Source organism: Microtus oregoni, unplaced genomic scaffold (genome assembly GCF_018167655.1).
Source record: "Microtus oregoni isolate MIOR12 unplaced genomic scaffold, Mior012 000037F_ref0000500, whole genome shotgun sequence".
Taxonomy (NCBI): Eukaryota; Metazoa; Chordata; class Mammalia; order Rodentia; family Cricetidae; genus Microtus; species Microtus oregoni.
In genome coordinates, this window is record NW_024543096.1 from 13,821,636 (window position 1) to 13,843,632 (window position 21,997).

General features: G+C 41.5%; 1 protein-coding gene across 4 annotated transcripts in view; it reads right to left on the reverse strand.

Moving 5' to 3' along the window:
- The window catches only part of Ccdc148 (coiled-coil domain containing 148), a 242,717-nt gene that overhangs the window by 129,203 nt on the left and 91,517 nt on the right, over positions 1 to 21,997 (reverse strand). For all 4 annotated transcript variants that reach the window (XM_041631628.1, XM_041631631.1, XM_041631629.1 and 1 more), the window contains 5 exons: positions 21,259 to 21,341; positions 20,912 to 21,060; positions 19,823 to 19,918; positions 19,567 to 19,748; positions 2,250 to 2,388 (listed from right to left, as the gene is read on the reverse strand). In XM_041631628.1, the coding sequence (XP_041487562.1) occupies positions 2,250 to 2,388; positions 19,567 to 19,748; positions 19,823 to 19,918; positions 20,912 to 21,060; positions 21,259 to 21,341 (649 nt within the window). The remainder of the gene's footprint in view (positions 1 to 2,249; positions 2,389 to 19,566; positions 19,749 to 19,822; positions 19,919 to 20,911; positions 21,061 to 21,258; positions 21,342 to 21,997) is intronic.

A 21,997-nucleotide genomic window follows, 5' to 3' on the forward strand; every position in this document is an offset into this window, starting at 1 on the left:
CTGAAACAAGCCTGGATTTTATGTCACCATTAGGAAATGGATAAACTTCATTATCAAGGGGTTTGAACAAGTAAGGACAACAAGTATGGACATCCTCACCATAACCAGGAACAAGACACGAGCTCCAGTCTTCAGAGACTGTGCCTAACTGGCAACTAATGATACCACTGACTCTTAATTCTAAATGGCAATGTTTCAACAGAGAGCAATCTGTCTCCCGTATGCAATTTTAAATATTCCACTTTAAATCAATTTTGGTATTTTAAATGATTACATTATGTTTCCCTTAAACAGCATGCTTTGATAAAACACTTTTTAGTGCCACGATAATCGTAGAAAGTCACAGTTTTGCCTTTCGTCACTAAAGTGATCAGCTCTGAGGATGCTTAAAAGTAGTTCTGGTGATGACACCTTCCGGCCTCCCCCCACCCCCATGAGGGACACGGCTTCTCATGGGGGCTGTGGGCACTTCTTCCCGGGGAGGCACAAAGATGGGGGAGTCTGGCGGGTCTGAAATTGCTGCAGGGGATTCGGAAAACAAGAGTCGCAGCTGGAAGGGACCTTTCACTTTCCTAGTGTGTCCCACACCTCTGAGTCGGATCAGTTATTTGATCCCTGAGTGGCGAGGGTTTAGGAAGAAAAGCAAAATAAGATATATGCCCCACATAAAGCGATGCTTCGGGCAGAATTAGGATCAGGATGGAGCAGGCCATGGTCTGACTTTAACCAGATACAGCACACAGTCTGTACACTTCTTAGCTTCGTTCTATAAAGCTAAAAATACACTCAACATCTGTCAAGCATTAAGGAAAGGAAGCACATGCCGGGCAGAAATATATGGTGATCAATCCAACGTAGAAAGTAAACGTAAAAATCTTTTTCGCATCAATAGTAATAAAATATAAAAATCTAGAGTTACGCTTGATGGCTAGCTGCAGAGACAAACAGAACTCAGGGAATAAAAGGAAACCGCTAATTTGATCAATTAAGAACTTTTTAATGAGTTACTTAAAGAACAAAATTAAATATTTACTACATGGGGACCTGACCCAGCACCATCAAGGGAAGGAGGCCCACAAGCCTGGCCTGGGGCGGTCTGCCCAGGGTGGTGAGGAGAAAATGCCTGTGCCTGCTCCGCCACAGAACAGCACTATTGTAGTGAGCAAATGTATGGTGGGGTGAGGGTGAGGGTGAGAGAGAGAGAGAGAGAATGGTTCATTTCCTGTGGGGAGAGGCAGATCTGAAGAGATAAAGGACATGAGGAATGGACTAAGGTGGATGGCCTGGCCTGCTTGCCACTGGAGGCCATGGAGATGCCCAGGCCTAGGCTGCTGCCAAGGCCCATGTCCGGGTGTGTGGCCCTGCTGCAGCCCCAGTCTGGCTTTGCAACCTGTAACAGTATCTTTTTTTTTGTTTGTTTGTTTGTTTAATTTATTTATTTATTAAAGATTTCTGTCTCTTCCCAGCCACCGCCTCCCATTTCCCTCCCCCTCCCCCAATTAAGTCCCCCCCCCCAGCCCGAAAAGCAATCAGGGTTCCCTGTCCTGTGGGAAGTCCAAGGAACCCCCCACCTCCATCCAGGTCTAGTAAGTTGAGCATCCAAACTGCCTAGGCTCCCACAAAGCCAGTACGTGCAGTAGGATCAGAAACCCATTGCCATTGTTCTTGAGTTCTCAGTAGTCCTCATTGTCCGCTATGTTCAGAGAGTCCGGTTTTATCCCAGGCTTTTCCAGACCCAGGCCAGCTGGTCTTGGTGAGTTCCCAGTAGAACAGTATCTTCTATAGTGGGGGGAATAAAGACTTCTCAGAGCACTAGCGTCTCATTTAGTGTTTTCTCTGCTGTAAAGAGACACCATGACCATGGCAATGCATAAAGAAAGCATTTCATGAGGGTGGCTCACTTACAGTTCCAGAGGTTCAGTTCATTATGATCAGGAAGGGGGGGGGGGAGCATGGCAGTGTGTGTACCGGCAGACACGATGCTAGAGCTGAGGATGCTGTGCCTTGCAGGGAACAGGAAGTTGACTGACTTGACACACTAAGGAAGCTTGAGATGGAGACCTCAAAGCCTGCCCCCTCAATGACACACTTCTTCCAGCAAGGCCACACCTCCTAATAGTGACACTCCCTTTGGAGGTTTTCTTTCAAACCACCAAAACATAAATTTGTCTTACTAACTAGGGACCACTGAACTCCGCAATTCACATGCATGTGGGATATACATATTCATCATCGGGATATGCACTCACCAAAAGATGCCTGGATTTGTGAGGAAAGTATCTTTGTAACATGTCCAAGTACAGAGTCCTTCTGCCAAGGAGATTTCCAGGGTACTGATCTAAGACAGCCTGGTAAATCCACTGCTCTTCTTCGCTTAGCTGGAAGTTTCTGGAAGCAATAAAAACATCACAACACAGACATGAGCAATCATGGAGTTTAAGGGACTTCTAATAATAATCACAGAGGAAGAGGTTTTCTTTGAAGATAGTATCTTACTATGTTGTTCAGGCTGGTCTCAAGAGAACCCCAGTGTCACCCCACCCCTACCCATCTAAGCCCGGAAAGAAGGACCATGGGAATGCACCGACATGCCCAACTGAGGCATTTTTCCTTAGTGCTAACCACTGATCACTTTCCAGAGAAGTACTAAGCCCACCTATAGTGGATTTATTCAGTTGTTGGTTTGATCTTGCCAGTGTTCCAAGCACAACTTGAAGATGTTGGTAAGACACAATATTCTCTTAATATTTGTTCTAGTTTGCCTTTAGCAGTATTCTACTTCTTTATTTTAATTTATTTTTCAAAGCGATCTTTTCTGCCTTTAGCAATATTTTAGAAACCGTCACCAGTGAATGAAGTAGATAAACACTGGAAAATAGTTATTAGGGATAAAGACTAAAAAGACATTTTTCTTATTCAACAAAGTCCCCATTTCTCCACTGGAGAAAAGCACAAATGTAAGTAGATGAACATTTTACATAAAGGGAAATAAAGACAGATTGGCATTTATTTGAGGTCTGCACTCTGACGCAAGTCAAATAATCTTTTACTTTATTCTCTTTACCTCCTGCTTTGTGGATAACACCACAGACTGGTGGTGGGAAGAACAATGGTGCTGCGTTTCTGGTGACTAAATAATAACTTGATTTTTGTTGATTTCATTGCATGCAGTGTGTGTGTGTGTGTGTGTGTGTGTGTGTGTGTGTGTACACGGGTGCCCAGGAAGTTGTAGAACCTCTAACTGGAGTCGGTTCTCTGCTGTGGGAGCACATTCCGCTCCTTCAGCCAATAGCATTTAAGACACCAGCCCACTTGGGCATGGTCGCTTATACTGTAAATGCAGCTGTAAAGTATGTGCTGGCTCTCTCGCTTCTGGCTCCTACTTCCAGCTGCTAGACTCTGTTCCTGTTTGCACAGAGGATGGTTATCTAGGACAGGGATCTGTAAGTTTCCCTTAAATAGATAACCCTTTATTATTCATAATTCTGAACTGGTGTGGGATTATTTTGTGACTTCCATCATCAGTTCTCTCCTATCATTTGGCTTTCAGGGGTTGAAATCAAAATCCTGCAGGTTGGTGGAAAGACCTTTACCAAGAAATCACTTGTAAACAAGACCGTGAACATGCCCTAGTCATGAGTCCACTCCATTCCAACATGCCTAGTCCCTTCCCACCACTTTTTACATATATAATTTATTTAACATTCTTTTATGTGTATTAGTTGGAAGGTATAACTCCCACAGAACTGGAGTTACAGACAATTGCAAGATACCATGTGGATGCTGGGGATTGAACCTGGGTCCTCCAGAAGTGCTTTTAAACACTGAGCCATCTCCCCAGCAACCCCCCAACTTCCCACTCCTTTCAGGCGCTGGGATGATTCATGATCTACATGAAGCATTGACAAAGTCTGGTGCAAAGTGAAAAAGTTGCACTGTCAGTTTGAACTCTAAACTGAATTAATGCCTCTTTATATTCTGATTTTATTTGCATGTTATTACTCCCGTTAAGTAAATTAGAATAATCAAATACAGATGCAATCAGAGGAACTATTAATAGCAATGAATATTTCTTTGATCCAAGACAGATTACCATTGTTTATTTCTACTATTATCAATGATCTTACAACTTAAATTATGCAATTCAATTTTTTTCCTGGTATCTTTCTGCCTCTGAGAAACATTTGACATTGTAAGCAAATAAGACACCTTTAGGTGAGAGTAACTAATGGGAATTCCACCATCCTCACACAAGGTCTAGTTTCTTCAGTCCTCTGATAAGGAGCAAGAGAAAAACAATTTTAAAAGAGAAAATTCTCCATACCTACTACATCCAGGAAAGAAAAGAGAGGGTGGGAGATGGTCCATCCAAACTGTTCAGTGTGTCATAATGATGTAATTCGGGAAAGGTATCAAATGTATTCATTCATGAATACATGAGTGTTTTGGTTCCAACTGGATTGGTTCTGCATGTGCAGACAGCCAAAGGCTTCTGCAAATAAAACATCTCAAGTAGGAAAATTAACCCAGGAGCAAAGCTTCCCTGAGTGCACTTGGCATTTAAAGTCCCTTCGGGTTGTCAAGGACAATGCCTCCGGTCCCCTCTCAAGGACCATTCTCACAGGAATGTGCATCATTTTAACAGTGGTAAGCAGGAGAAACTCTTCAGTACCATCCCACAAACGATAGAAGACTGGAACTAAAGTCCACGTCCTTGTTAATGTTTTAAATTATTTCTAAAATCAAAGGGCCTTGAGCACAGCTGAATTTCCATCCTTATCTGATTTGTGTGTACGTGGGTTTTCTCCAGAGGGGAAAGGGACAGAACCCTCATCCAGTAAGTGTCTGTCCTTTTAAACTACTATCCAGCTATACAACAGTGGCTGTTTCTTAGGGGGGTCTCCATCACCAAGATACTGTGAGTCTTGGCTGGTGACATCTAGAGACCCTTCTCTTCTGTGGGAAAACTTCCTGGGCCAGAGCAGAAACACCACATTCTGAGACTCCCCTCCCATGCCGTTTCCAAGGTCAACCGCTAATAGCAGCTGACTATAGACATAGGTCAACAAGGTTAGCCAGGTAAATTCACTCTAAAGGGGCCAATGCTGGTGCCAGTCTAGCCCAATTGATATCAGCGTCAGCCTCCACCAAGATGCCCTCCCGCCTAGGCATTCTCCCCTCTTCCTCACAATCTATAGCTTAGCGCATCCTCGAATAACTCCGGTATTCTAGGAGCCTGTCTTGGTTTTGTTTCTGCAGAACTCAGCCTAACATAATCCACAAGCAACCTTACCAATAATTTTCAAAAACGGCCTGAATGGCTTGATAAATAGACAAGTAGATTTAAACTAATTACTTTGATGGTTTTGCCTACCGAATAGTGGTGCAAGATTGTAGCTGTCCACAATGTGTGAACAACAGACATTCAAATGCAAGCACACATTCAGCAGGGCACACTGCTATAAATAAATACAAAGGCAACAGAAGAATCTGTGGCATTTGGTTTACTTTTGTAAATTGTGTGAGTATATTAATTAGTTGCTATTTTAATGACATTTAAAAAACACTTAAGTGTTTGAGATGACTATAAAACATTTAAGCCAGATGTTTCAAGCTAAGTAAGCACTGTACAGGAATGACATCCATTTTGACCTTCCCGTTGATTTGAGAAGCTCCACGTCTCAGCTGTCTTGTTCTATTTACTAAAATTACACAAGTTGTAAGTCATTTTTCTAGTGCATAAAAAGTAAAATTTAAAAAACATGCTGAAGGAAATGGCATGTAAAATATCCTAATATTATCATTTCTAGAATAGTTATAGCAGTTTCCCGAGGAGCAGGCCTAAATCTTAAGGCAAATATCCACATGGGCAATAATAACAGAACAACTACACATATCCATTAGACTGCTGTTTGTGAGGTAAGGAGATTCACCACTGCACACAGACCTACATACATGTGCACACACATGTACATGCATGTGCAGAGAGAGAAGAGACAGAGAGAGAGAGCGCTGGCACAGTAAAATCCAGAAGAGTGAGTGTTATCATAGCAGTTTCCTCAGAGCAACAGAGCAGCCATTTCTTAGAAACATGCCTTTTAGACTCTAAAATTATATTTGACATACGGGTGCTTCTAAACGAAAACTTGAACATTTATCTCTCATGATCAAACCTTGATTTTTTTTTCTTACTACAAATCAAGTGCAGAAAATAACCAAGACAGAGTTAGTTTTTAACTTACAAAGTTCTAGTTCAAGTTAACCAGTTCCCTGGGGATTAAGGCAACAAAACACACTAAGCTACATGGTTAATTTTTTAAAAATCCCTTATCTACTTTCTGAAATAGAAAATTGCTTTAAGTTTTAAAGTTTCCTAAAGAAAACACTAAAAGTATCCTAAGTCTTTGCAACTAGAAATATCTCAGACCAGGTGCTCAAGAGACTGACTCAGGAATTAAGAGCACTAAGACCCAGGTTCGATTCCCAGAACCACATGGCAGCTCACAGCCATTTGTAACCCCAATCCCAGGGGATAGGATGTGCTCTTCCAGCCTCTGTGAGCACCAGGCAAGAATATGGTGCATAGGTATAAATGCAGGCAAACACCCACACATGTAAAAACACATAAATTAATTAAAACATACCTCAGACCGAAAAGAAAAGTTTGCTAGCTACTTAGCATTTCTACTTTATTGGTTTATCCAAATTTTATAATTAAAGGTGTTTTGTAACTTTTGTTCTCCTTAGAGCTCATCCAGACTTCTCAGTTTGCTTGTTTACCAAGCACTTCTAACATGACAGGATTTCAGTGTGCAGAGACCGAGACATGCGGCACTCAGTCCCACTCACTCGCCTCCTCCCCCAAACACTGAGGTCCACGCATACCATTTCATTAGGATTTTCTAAAAGGTGAAGCAAATCAAGTCATTCATGAAACAAAGAACTAATATAGATGGATGTCTCTGCCCCACCCAGGCCCACCCATGCCCGCAGCTATTCAGTCCCAAATAGACACACAGAAGCTTATGTTAATCACAAACTGTTTGGACTATCACTCGGGCTTATTATTAACTAGCTTTTAGGACTTAAATTCAGCCATAATTCTGGTCTGTGTCTAGCCATGTGGCTTGGTACTTTTTTACCGTAAGGCAATTCTCATCTTGCTTCCTCTGGCTGGCTGGTGACTGCTTCTCTGTTTTTCCTCTTCCCAGATTTGTCATAGTCTGGTTGTCCCACTTATACTTCCTGCCTCACTGCTGACCAATCAACCAATATTTATTAAATTTATTAAACCAATATGAGTGACAAATATTTACAGTGTATAAGAGCATTATTACTGTGTATAAAAGCAAACTAAGATGAATTCTACTAAATTTCATGCATTTGAGTCATTCCAAAAAGCCTATGTTGACTTGCTATTCACTAAGCTGCTTCTGCTAATCATAGTGAAGGCTTCAGCTACTGGACAACATCTTGAATCAGTACCAGGCATGAAGCAACACACATGGGCCCTCTAAGAAAACAACATCCCAGCAACCTGAAGAAACTAATAGTCACTTCAAACCCACGGCCTTCGATGTAGGCAATAAACCCATACTAACAAAGAGACTGGAATATTCCAGCTGCTGATAATAATCCCAAATCCCGCAAGCTTGGACACTGAGAGACCTGCAGATATCACCAATATTGGCAAGAGCTGAAGAAGTTACACAGACCCTATACTAAAGTGCCCAATTCTCAAACCAAAGCCAATATAGACTGTCCAATCAACACCCCCAGGAAACATCATCAGGAGATAGTCTTGCCCCAAAAAGTTATCGTGTACAAATGATAGAAGCAACTGGTCTGGTGCACAAAGGTTAATGTAGGGTCACAAAAATATGACACAGCAAAGTGGCACACGGGATATCTCAAAGGAACACAATGACTCCCCTAGCAACAGACATGAAAGAATTGCCTAACAACGAACTCAAAATATAGACAATTCAACAAACTACAAAGGTAATGTGTCATGTGAATGACATTCAGCAAAGACTTAGCCTAAGAAAGAACCCGTCAGGAAATAAAATACCACAACGAAATCCACACTTCAATACACTAGTTACAAAAATAAATGAATGACTGTATGAGGTAATGTTTGTTAAGGAACCTATTAAATGACTCCACAATGTATATGTACTTCAAAACAATGTGCAGTACACAATATAAATTCAATATTTATTTTTAATTCAAATAAATACAAAATAGAATCAATTAGAAATATTAGAGCTAAGGATTCAATAAATATAATTAAAATATAGTTGATCCTCAGTCACAGAATTCATCAAGCAGAACAAAATGTTTCTGAGATTAAAAACAGATTTTGAAATAATCCAGACACGTCTTTAAGAAAAAAGCAATACAAATTACAAAGAATGAAAGGGGCCTTTGAGATGTATCTGACACCATTAAGTGAGCAAACCTTTGCATTATGGGTATTCCAGAAGAATACAGGGAAAAGCATAGAGAATCTACTCACCAAAATACTGCCAAAGATTTCTGAAACTTACAACAGGCAAACATACAGATCCAGGAAGCTCAGAAGGTCCCTACTCGATTTGACTGAGACGCACTCTACAAATATATTCTGGACAGACTGTCAGAAGTACAAGGCCAGGCTGGAGAGGTGGCTGGCTCAGAGAAGTGGCTGCCGCACAAACATGACAATCTGAACTTGACTCCAGCACCACATGAAAAGCCAGACATGGTAACGCTCACCTATAATCCCAGCAAGAGATGGAGGCAGGCGGCGACAGAGAATTCCAGGAGTTCAATGGCCAACCAGTCTAGTTTAACCGGAAACTCAACACCATTGAAAGAGTCTATCTCCAAAGAAGTGGACAGCGTTCCTAAGGATGACACTGAGGTCATCATCTAGCGCACACACAAACGTGCACACACATGTGCATTCGCATACAAAGAGACACGCATGCATTTTTAAGTACATACCAAGAGAGGATCCTAAAAGCAGCAAGAAAAGCATGAAAAGTCATGAGAAAACTTCATAAAAGCTCAGCGCATGCTCTCCACAGAAACTTTAGAAGCCAAGAGAAAGCTGCATGAGTCTTCAAGCCCTGATCAAACAGCACAGTTTCCCTCACATGATTAAATATTTTACATATTACAGGCAAAAATCAAATTGTCCCCCAAAACCCATGTACATTCATACCCAAGCGACTTGTTACAGATTAACAGAGTGTAAGCATACAAGGTAGTCTTTTATGGCCAGGCTGCATTTTGCAGTTACAAAGAAAGGACCAATCACTTTATTACTTGTCTCAAAAGGTAATCTTATAAGAAATCTTCAGAGAATCACAAATCTAAACTTATATATATATATATATATATATATATATATATATATATATATATTAAAAAAAGCAACAGTCAACTCTACTTTTAAATCCTTAGGATGCAGACCCACCCACTCATCAGTAGTTTCTTACAGCAGGAGACCGAGGGCATAAACAGGTGTGCGGAATTAATTGTCACCTTTCGTCATCAACCAATCCTTAAAAGCACACCTGCTAATGATGATTGGGCTTTGTTTCTACTCCCAGACCTTGATGAGCTCCTCATACAGCTATGTGCCTAAGACTTTACATTGCCTTCTTGGGGTTATCACCTCAAACCTATTTGACAAAACACCTTAGTCTACCTTATAGTGATTTTCGAAGCTTTGTTTCAAGTATGATGCATTCTGAAAACTGTGAACGCATCTCCCGGCATTGAGATTAATAGAATTTAAGATAGCTGGGCTACTGGGACTCAATTGTTTCTCTTAATCATGAACCTAAGCCACAGTGTATATGGCTCCTCAATAGAAACTCACGTGTTCTAGCTGTGTGATACGTCCTTGTTTTATTTTTTACCATCAAATCTTTATTTAATCTAACATTATCTATTAGACAGTACAGTTTAATAAATCATCTTCATGATAATCCACAGGTAAAATTACCCAGTACCAAGGGGATGTTTCCATGAAATAAACACACTGCATTACAGGCAGTGGGGAATCTCCCTGTACCCATTCACACCATGTCAGATACAAGAGAAAGATGCCAGCACAGCAGCAGATGCAAAAGAAAATTTTAGAGTCTGGTCTCCGGGCATTGTCTAGCCAAGATTCACCCACCAGTGATTTTCCTCCCGGTGGGCTGTCACCTGAACTTCAACTGCCACCTGCTGCTCCTCTGACATGGCCACCGGCACATAACAAATGATGCTTTGACATTTTACAATTTCTAATGTGCAAATAAATAAAATTAAGCAAAGCAGACTCCAGGAGAACTTTGTGGCCTATTCGACGGCCCTGGGGCTAGAGAGACAGCTCCGCAGTTAAGAGCATTTGCAGCTCTCTGAAGGACTCCGTTTTCAGCGCTCCTCTCAAGTGGTTCACAACTGCCTATATCTCCAGCTCTGGGGGATCTGAGGCCGTATTCAGGCCTCCACAGACATCACATGCACGAATGAATTCACATACAACACACACACACATATCACATGTGTGCATATAAATAAAAAATGTTAACGTTTAAGCTTTTAAAATGAGATTCATGATTTGTCTTGATTGGGTGCATTCTGCCATAGGCAAAGTAATTTGAAATGTATTTTATTCTTGTGACAAACACAAAGCAGGTTGAATAACTGCCAAACGTGGTTCCTGAAATGAGATAACACTGAGCTATAAACTAGAATTTGGACGAAAATTCTCTTTTGTAACAATGCTACTAAAGCGATGTGACAAAAAGAAAATTGTCTGCAGTGCCTACCCGTCCCTCACCAGCCACAAATGTCGGTGACAGTGGAAGGCCTGGGAAGGCCCAAGGGAAGTGGGAGTGCAATGGCCAACGCTGGCTGCCTGGGTCAGCTAACCAATGGGACTGCTTGAACCCCTGGAGAGAGCAAAGCATCACAGGGCTTTCTCGGAGCTTCTCCCTTTCTTTCGCTCTTGGCACGCAGCAAGCACAGGTCCACATGCTTAGGCACTGGACCTTCCCCACAGCTCTGAGAGGACATTTTCAGGACAAAATACCCACCGGTGGTCACGCTGCAATTTTCTGTTTGTTTTGCTTTTTATATAGCTAGAAGGTTTTTATTATAATAATTATTTATTTTACATCTTAATCGAAGTTTCCCATTCCTCCTTTCCTCTGATCTCACCCCACCTCTCCTGAGCTCCCCCACATCCACTCCTTCCTACCCCATTTCAATTCAGAAAACAGCAGGCCTCCCATGGATAATAACAAAACATGGCACACCAAATTGTAGTAAGACTAAGTACCCTCCCCGACCTTGTTTTAGGCAACCAAGTATGAGGAATAAGGGACCCAAAAGTCAGCAAAAGAGTCAAGAGACAGACCCAGCTGAACTGACAACCAGGGAGCCTGCATGGGGACTGACCTAGGCCCTCTGCATGCGTGTGGAAGCTTTGTGGCCTTATTCATAAGTGAGCCCATGTCATCTCTCTTGTCTTCATTAGGCAACAGGCACACGCACAAGCATCTTAGGCCATGTTGTCTTCTGCCGCTGGCCTTTCCTAGTTCATCTTTAGGCAATAGAGTATACGGTTTGCATTGACGCAAGGGGAAAGGTAAGGACACTGCCAGATACACCATGTTGGAAACATAGGGACACAAGGGCTGGAGAGATGACTCAGAGGTTAAGAGAACTGACTGCTGTTTCAGAGGTCCTGAGTTCAATTTCCAGCAACCACATGATAGCTCACACCCATCTATAATGAGATCTGGTGCATAATAAATAAATTAAAAAGAAAAAAAAACATAGGGACACAAAGAAAACCCATGAGCAGGACCCTGGTGATATTCCCTCAGGATAACAATATCCAAGGCCTTATCACTTAGTCTAGAAGGTGAACTGAATAGTGAGACTTTTTACAGATGAACCAAATTGTGAAATTTGCTACAGTTTGTGCTGGGTATGGAGGCACAAGGCTGAGAATTCCAGGGCTTTGGGGGGATGGTTCAGCAGCTCGAGCCCACAGGAGCTTGAAGCCAGCCTGGACTCCATGAGATTCTGTCTCAAAAACTTATAAACAAAAACTAAAAAGGGGAGAAGAAAAGGAGAACCTAACATAGGCTGATTTGGGGGAAGGAAGTATAACAATATTCTTAACACCCTTTGATTCAGGATGTCTGCTTCCAGAAGCCATCTGAGCAGAATAATCACAGAATTATTAAAAACACGGTGACAAACCAATTCATTTCTAAAGTTTCTAAACAAACATTGAAATGTAGAGTAACTACTACTCCAAAATGGGAAATTGGTTGAAGTTGTATAATATAATCACATATTATACTAGTATGCATCTAAGGAAAAACTGCTCATAAAAGGATATCTAGTAGATGGCTTAAAATGCCGGAGAAAGTCTAACAACATCGAACAAAAGAACAGCATGAGGGGGATTAAATAGGGAAGCAATAGCTATGTGCATAACTTTCCTTTTCATGAACAATACACAAAAATTTTACTCTAAGATCTCTCTGGGGTTTAGATTAATGTCATTTGTCTTCTTCACTTTTGTCTCTACTTTAAAATGTTGGAGAAGGCCACTTGTTTGATTCCCCACTGCCCGGCTAGCTTAGACCACAAATAATCACACAGAAACTGTATTTAAATCACTGCTTTGCCCATTAGCTCTGGCTTCTTATTGGCTAACTCTTATATTAATTTAACCCATTTTTATTAGTCTGTATATTGCCATGTGGCTGTGGCTTTACTGGATAAAATTCCTAGCATCTTCGGTGGCTCCATGGCTTCTCTCTAAGTCCCCTCTTCTCTCTCCCAGCATACAGCCTAGGTTTTCCCACCTAGTTCAGTTCTGCCTTTGCCATAGTCTCAAAGCAGTTTATTCATTAACCAATAAAAGCAACGCATAGACAAAAGGTCCTCCCACACCATTAAAATTTTCTGTAATGTAATTATTTCTGAATTCAGAGACAAATACACAAACTGAAATTTTCTTGGAGTGCTAAATCACTGTCTTGAATGGAACCAACAAAAACGATAAATGGAAATAATTAAGTTGAAAAACACGATACTAGAGCATTGGCCATGTTTGCGAGGCCCCGCTGTTAAACAGCACTCGGATTCGGATCTCAGAATATTAATTATGAGCCAACAGTATAAAGTTTAATATACCTATCAATAATAAATTATAAATTACTTGTTATCTTGCTATAGTAGTCTACATATTGACTTTGGATCTGACACAGCTAAATGGACCATCGCACAATTATGTCTCATCCATATGATTAATTCATCTAAACGTGAGGAAATTAAAGCCACAGTCTCTTTAGAATCTAAAACAAGCAATTAAACTCGACTTCGAGTTCTTAATGGCACACAGCCTAAGCAGACTCCAAAGTGCTTTGCCTGCATGACAAACGAAGGGCGAGGCTCTGTTGTACTCAGATTGCTTTTACAGTGTGCTGCAGTAAATGAGGCCATTCTTTAAAGCCGTGCTATTCAAGATGCTAGCCACCAGGCACGTGTGAGGCTGGACATGTGTTAGCATGCTAACATGCTCTGTAGTATAAGCATGTTTCAAAAACTTTATGAAAAAAGAATGTGTCTAATGCTCATTAATACTAAAGTATTGTATATTGTAATTACAATATTTTGGAAATATTAGTTACAATATTTGAAAGGGTCACCCTTTTTAACTTTAATACAACTGGTTAAAAATTTTTAATTACCTATGTGGCTCACGTATTCCCATTAAACAGCACTGATCTAGGACACAAGCTGGTTGACCAGCTTCCTGGCATGTGTGAATAGCTTTCTTATTTAGATGGATAGAAAGGACCTCATCCACTGAATTACGAAGGGCTCGAGACTAGGGAAACGGCCATCCTTCCTCTGAATTGCAGTTACTTAATGTGTAAAACAGCTCTCTTGTTTGTTCCTTTGATTCCTCCAGGGCTCGAGATGGGGCCTGGCTGTGTAGTCCAGGCAAGTCTCACACACTCAGTCCTGCTTCTGCCTCCTGAGTGCTGGGCTTGCAAACGGGCGCCTCACCTGACAAAACACAGCTATTAAAATGAGAGAAACTCAGAATGCATGTCATGGGTGCTTGTCATATCATGCAATAGGTACTCGTTAAATATCAACTATCTAGTGAACCTTAAACTTAAAATTTTAAGCCCGTAATTTGTCTTTTAAAAGTAAGAACCAATTATGTCAAAATGTTTATAATTTCACTACCCGGGGTGACTGTAGTTATTGTTTATTTGAATGACTGGGCTTCTGGTCTTTTTCCTGTGGTTGTATAGATGTAAATGTCATACTTTAAGAAATACCCAGACAATTTATGTTATATAACCTACTTTGTGACCTGCTTTTTCTTACATAACACATAGTACAGCTATTTGTGTCATTAAAAATCCCTATGGATTAGAACCAGTGTGGTATTGTGCTGTACGGACTCAGTGGGCCAGATGTTACTGCTGCCTAATGGCTAGCTGTTTAGGTAGTGTCTTGGTTTGCTTTCTATTGCCGTGGGAAACACTATGCCAAAAGCAACTTGGGGAAGAAAACATTGATTTCAAATTTATAGTCTATCGTAAAGGGAAGACAAAGAACCTGGAGGCAGGAGCAGATGCGGGGGCCACAGAGGAGTGCTGCTGACCAGCTGCTCTCTAGAGCTTGCTCAGCCTGCTTTCTCAGATCGCACAGAATCGCCTGCTGAGGGGAGCACTACCCACAGCGGCCCCCCACCCACACATCCATCATTAATCAAGAAAATGTCTCAAAGACATGCCCATAGGCTAACGCGATGGTAGAAATCCCTCAATTTAAGGTTCCTTTCCCCAGATGACATTAGTTATGTCAAGTTGAAAAAACACTAACCAACTAGGGTAGTCTTAAAGATTCTGCTACCAGTAGGAAGAGAAAAATTAATATTGAACATACTTGAAGTCAAATATTTATTTCACTTTAATGATTTTGTCTTTCAATATTTTTGAGACAAATATTATTCTCTTTATATTGAGTGTGTGTGCATGCATGCGTGTATGTGTGTGAGTGTATACACATGGAGGCCAGAGTTGATGTTGGATATCTACCACTCTTTGCCTTCTACTGTGAGACAGGTCTCTTACTGAACATGGGGCCCACCAGTTGTTGTAGACTAGCCAGCCAGGGGGCTCTGGGCTCCTCCAGTCTCTATCTCCTCAGTGCTAGGATTTCAGGTGTGACGCCACATTTGCCTTCTTATGCGGTTCTGGGATCTGAACTCAGGTCCTCATGCTTGTGTGGAGGTCACTTTGCTGCCTGAACCATGTTCCTGGACCCATATAAAGATTTCTGGTGCTGTTGTGGCTTTGAAAAATCTTATACGCCAATCATATATAAATAGCCATTTCCCTTATCCTATTTTTAACCCTGGGTAAAATTGTGCTATGCCTGACCATTCTTGCAAGGTAAATATTTGAGTTTGTTTTCCATTTCTTAGATAAGTAGAGAGGCTCATGAGTTTCTGACTCATTTGTGTTTAGAATGATCACTGTGACATCTCAGCACCTGGCATCTAACCACATGCGCTGCCATTCCTGCCCACACTATGTTACATGAATCCCCTGTGCTGAGCTGCTTCTCTCTCTTTTCTCTCACTCTCTCCTCTGTGTCTCCCCTCTCCTCTGTGTGTGTCTGTCTCCCTCTCTCCTACCTTCTGCCTCCCCTAAACTTTATCCCTTACTAGATTGTCCCCGTGAGCATCACATGCATGGTTCATTGCTATCGCTCCCATTTTAAATGAAATTAAAACATAAGTGAGTGGAAAGCACAGCAAAGAAAGACCCTGTTCTCCTTGGCAGAAAAAAAATTTCAAGTTGTTCATATTCATTCTTTTCTATCCATCCCCTCCCACTCACTCAAACTCACTCCAACCAGCTAGTTACTTCCTCTTCAATGTAAATGGTACCAACAATTCTTTTAGAGCCAAACAGCTATCAGTCATTGATTGACGCATACAACATGTATTCAGTGGCTCATCACCTCCCCGCAGATAGTACAGGCTGCTTTCTCTTCATCTGCCTTCCCATGCTCTCTGTCTCCATCCATCTATCTATCCATCCATTCCTCCATCCTTCCACCCATACATCTATATATCTGTCTTTTGTTACTTCTCCCTCTTCTGTTTTCTCTGACACTGTCCTGCTCACATGTATCAGAAGAAGGGGGAGCTTCTTTTTGTTGCTTTGGTGATCATATCCAACCTCAAGTTGCTGATTTACAATGTATAAAACTCCAGCCCAGATCTTCTTCCTAGACTCTGAACTCACAAAGCCCAAAATATTAATACGGATACCCCAAACTCAGTATGCTCAAGCCCCACCCCTCCCAGACAAACCACCCACTTACAGTCGGCCCATCCCTATCCTCTTAACTGCCCAATTCAAAGAAGCCATGTGCAGCAGGGAACTCCGGCTGCTCCAGCTGCATTTCCTGGGCTCCTTAAGTACAGCAATTGCCGAAGTGATTTTGCTGCAACAAGTACCAGGTCATCTCACTGCTCTCTTCCGCTTCACAGCATCTAAGACAGTGGTTCTCAGCTTGCTGGTTGCAATCCCTTTGTAGGTTGAATGACCCTTTCATGGGGTCACACATTATATATCCTGCATATCAGATATTTATATTATTTCCATAACAGTAGCAAAATTGCAGTTATGAAGTAACAACAAAAAATAATTTTATGGCTGGGGGGGGGTCACCACAACATAAGGAACTCTATTAAAGGGTTGCAGCATTAGGAAGATTGAGAACCACTGCTCTAGGAGCTTCAAGGTCATTCACAATAAAAGATGAGGTTGTAAAACATTTCTAAATATATCCTTCTTGAGTGAGGATAGAGCTCAGTGCTATATTACTGGCTGAACATGCATGAGGCCTTGGGTTCAACTCCCAGCAACACACATAAACAAACACACACATATACACACACACATAAACACACACACATACACACTTAACCCAAATAATAGTTTCCCATTCACTCTTACCTCTTGAACCTCATCCAACGATTCTGCTGATCTGTCCTGGACACTGAACCTTTGTAGGACATACTCATTGAACATGGGCTACCATATTCTTATGCCAATGTCTGCATGACCAGCTCTTTCAACTCCATAATTTCACACCAATGTCACCGCCCAACCAAGACACAGCACCAGGTGTTTCTTATTCCAGAACTGCGGTCTACCTTCTGAAATCCCAGCACATTCTGACTCTAACCTATGACTCTGTAGCCCTCACAGCTTCTAATACTGTGGGACATGACTGCGTCACCAACCATGTCCACACCTCTATGCTGCTGACTTGATCACAAGTGGGTGTCTGAATGGGAATGGCTCCCATAGGCTCCAATATTTGAATTTGAATGCTTGGTCATTGGGGAGTACTGCCACTTGACAGGGATTAGGAGGTGTGGCTTTGTTGGAGTGGGTGTGGCATTGGGGGAGGAAGTGTATCACTGAAAGGGAAACTTTGGGTTCTCTCCCTGCTGCACGCAGATCCTGATAAAGTAACAGACTAATTAGTTTCTCCACATCAGCTACCACCCCAGCAACCAAGTCTGCCTGAGTGCTGCCATGCTTCTCGCCCTTGACCATAATAGATTAAAACCTGAAACTGTAGCCTGCCCCAGTTAAATGTTTCCCTTCATAAGAGTTGTTGTGGTCATGGTGTCTCTTCAATGGAACACTAAGAAAAGTATTGAGAGTTTTGTCTGACTTATGCTTGTAGACACTAAATAAGCGTTTGCAGGAAAAAGGAATGATTTCCTTCTTCATCTCTTTGCACTACTTTGTTCTACTTTGCAAATTAATTGAATAATAACCAGCAAAGTTTCTTTATATAGTAGGTATTTTAATCTTTCATCTCACATGTTGCCAATATTTTTTCTTTTTGTTGCCTATTTTTAACCTTTCGTCTTAAAAAATTACTTGTTTTAGCCAAGTGTTTACCTGTAATCACTCTCACCTACAGTCTCCCTCTCCAGAACCAACGAATGCTCTCGAGGTCTGTGCATTGCTTTAGACATGCAAAGGCAAAACTGAGTGACTGTGTTGAAGCCCCTCCCTGCCTCGCTCAAGATGGACTATGTATTGCTTTCCTCGTCTCTACAGTCACTATAACGTCTGGATATTGCCCAATTTTGTAAATGTACATTTTCCTACAAAATTAGCCAGTCCTTTTAAGTTTTTTTTTGGTTTTCATTGCTGCAACAAATAACTATTAAAAGTGTGTGCATATATAAGTATATATGTGCGACGTGTTCTTGAGATACAGAAATATTGTGATGAAGGAGATTCATTTTGTGACTGAATAATTTACAACAACCATCTGTATAGAGATAAATTACCAAATAAAAATTAAATAAAATTTTGAAAGCAAAGAATTAAGGAGGGTTGGGAAGAATTGTGGCCCTAATATAAAGCGTATAATTTGGGTAATAATTGTATCAAATTAGGAAAGTTTTTAGTTGCAAACAACAAGAAACCCAGGTCAACTGGCTGAAGGTGATGATATGAACAAATAGTCCTTACGAAGTATGCGCATGCTCACCCAGGCATGGGAGCAGAAGCTTTTCATCCCAGTACTCAGGAGACAGAGGCAGGCAGATCTCTGAGTTCCAGGACAGCCAGAGCTACACAATGAAACTCTGACTCAAAAAAAAAAAACCAAAAACTAAATTGAACCATAAATAATAAAGTATGTGCACACCCCCACAGATATACACAAACACAGACCATGAGCATTCTCCCAAGACCCAACAACTAGAAGCAAATAGGAAAGCAGTCATGTTAAAATAACATGAGATCCTGATAAATCGGAAGTTCAGTTAGTAATATGTCATCTGCCATACTTAGTAGCATGTATTCATGTGTCTTTGTGTGCAGAGCAGCGGACGGCTGCTACAAACCACCTCTAGATTCCAGTTCTCTATAATCCTCCAAGAAACCTCTCTGAAAACTCACCTGACTTCACTATTCCTCTTTCCTGCAATTAGCATGTGCAGGGCAGTCCTATTTGATTAGGACAAGGGTGCTTATTTCTTCCCTGATACTGCCAGTCTTCTAAGAGGCAAGGGCCACCTTCTAGACTAGTCTTAGAAGCTCCTTCATGAACCCTTTCCAAGGAACTCAACAGAGAGCACTGTCGGTTAAAGATTTTTTTAATAGATATTCATCAAATAAAACACATAATATCATTTATAGTAAAAGCATTGAGTTAACCAATAAGAAGCTAGAGCAAATGGGCCAAGCAGTGACTTTAATCAATACAGTTTCTGTGTGATTATTTCAGGGCTAAGCTAGCCTAAGCATCCAGGAACAAACTAAACTAACCTTGCAACACCCAGGGTTTTTTTATTCAACAAACTAGGTCAAAATTATATTGGTTATATTGCAATCACATATAACTAGAAGACGGTAAATCAGAAGCATAGTGACCCTGAACACAAATTCAAATTCAGTATTCAGGAGTCAAGGAGCCATGTTTGATCACCTGCGTATGTCTTCTAATTGCAGATCAAAGTCTTCAAGTTTCTTTTGATATTTCTCTGTCAAGTTCCAGAACTCATTAAGGACTGACGATTTCAGATCGGGGTACGGGCACTCCAAAGTTTCTAGCTCCGTAGGGTGTTCGCTGAGCAGGTTAGCCTTTTCTTCCGAAGGGTAATCTAGTAACTGCAAGGGATTATTATTGTATTTAACAAAAATAAAAGGTGGGTTGAGTCAATCATGCATTGCATCGTACTTACCTTCACACTCCAGGCTGAAAGGTCTTTTTCTAGTTTCTGTTGCTCCTGGTTAAGGTTTTCAAAGACAGCCTTGGATTGTTTCCTGACAAAGTCAACCTAGAGGATGTGGCGTGTGGACAGGAAGTGTGTGAATTACTGCAATGCACTCAAGGTTAGTTTCATAGACACAGTCTCAGAAGCCAGGAGGGGGTGAAAATGAGGGAGGGAAAACCCTTTTGAAGATCAGTGAAGAAAAGAGCTGCCAGGCAGCCAAGGCTCTTCAAACAAGCAAGGCTCAGTGAGGATCCCACACTCATCACCAAAACTGGGCTCGCCACCTAGTACTGACAGTCACCCTGTTCTACATTTGAGTTCACTGATGGTGAGGCTTCAACCACACCTTCACTCTCCAGCTTCCTTGCTACTAGTCTACAGTACTAGGCAGAGTTACTAGTCTAGGTGTAGTTAAAGCTTTTGATTACCTGTAAAAGCAGTATAACATTTATAGCGGAGCTGACAAGTAGAGATCAAAGTTCAGACCCTACTTCCAGCACAACGCACTTGTAAACAAAGGCACACAAAAAGGCCTGCAGAGGAGGAAAGCAGTGAGAACCCAGGTATGGCTGGTTAGGGACTGTGGAGAACTAAAGGGCAGAAGGTGCCACAGCTTGACAGAGGAAACAGCTCACCTACGGGCTCTGAGACAGGAGTAGGCTTGCTATATGAAGGGCACAGAACAAAGGCAGCCTCTGTGCTACCCAGCTCATGTGGAATGGGACAGTGTGGGGCAGGAGATGTGATTGAAGAAGGAGATTCAGTGGAGCAGGTTGTATGTGGGTGTAAGGACTGGGAAGAGCCCATGGGAAATTTCAGTAGTCAGACAAGTTGATCTCTCTGTACCGGGGCAGAGTCTCAAAGCGCCCTGGGAGGAGGGGCAAGGATGAAGGCAGGAGGATGAGTTAAAATATGGGTACCTGGCCATATCCAAGCACATATTTAAGAAGTTGAGCCCTCTACTTGAACACACAAGGCAGGTGTCTGCTTCAACTGTTCTATTTGGGACACAAAAATGAAATATTACATTATGTTTTTAAAAGGCAACAAACTTACCTCTTCCAGAACCATTGCTGAATTAGATCCAGTATGGCAGGGTGCATGCTGGGAAGTTTGGCGCTGTCTCTTCAGGTGTGTTCTCAGCTGATGAATAGGGTGGATCACAGCTTTAAGATATGTGCACCATTGTTCTGCCAGCTCTTTCTCTGTGTGAAGAGAAATTGAATCAAGGAGATGCATTACTACCATCGTAAAGAACAGATTGTTAGTTTATTGACTTTTCATATTTTTTAGAAAATCAAACAGGTGTTACTACTAAAAGAACATGAAGTTGAGTGACCAGCTCCCATAGTTCCAAACAAGATTCCCCTTTATAAGTAGGTTCAAAGAAAAAAAAAACTCACCAAAATTCATAAGCTCACAAAAGCATTCATTTCCAAGGCTCTCTTCATTGAGACAAGATTTTATTTCCGACTCCAATTTACATCTGAAACAGACATGATCTCAATCAATTTCTTTACAGTCCTAATCACACATATAGGCTTAAATGCGACCAGGGTAGGAAAAGTCCACCGAATTGGGTTCTGGTCATCTTCTCATACGCTCAAGCCATGTTCCTAACATGGGCAGAAACAACAGGGTGAGCACCGGCAGTGGCCCTTGCAGGTCTCGGCAGCATGTTACACTAAGCATCTGAGGACACCGGGAAGCCACCCCACCTGCTCAGGATTCAGCACAGAGAGACTCCCAAGGGAGCGGTTACAGATGGAGGGGTGAGAAATAGCAACAGCGGCTGGAGAGAGGGAGAGTGGCCAGCCTGAACCTGCGAGGAGGCTCCCTAAAGGTCAGAGCTGATGGGAGTCTGAGGCAGGCAAATAGGAACAAGAGAATATTTTGTTTTTATCCAGTAATGATCAATAAATATTGATAATCTTTTACTACTTGTTTAAAGATACGGTCACTTCTAGAGTAAAACTATATGCACCTCCAGGTGGGCATTCAACACACTTCTGTACCCCTTATTTATGTAACTAAATCAGATCTGTTGTTAATGGATACTTTAATATTAAAATGGCATGAGAAAATAGTAGCAATTTTAATACTTTAATATGATTATTATTTTTATTTTCACAAACAGGCTTC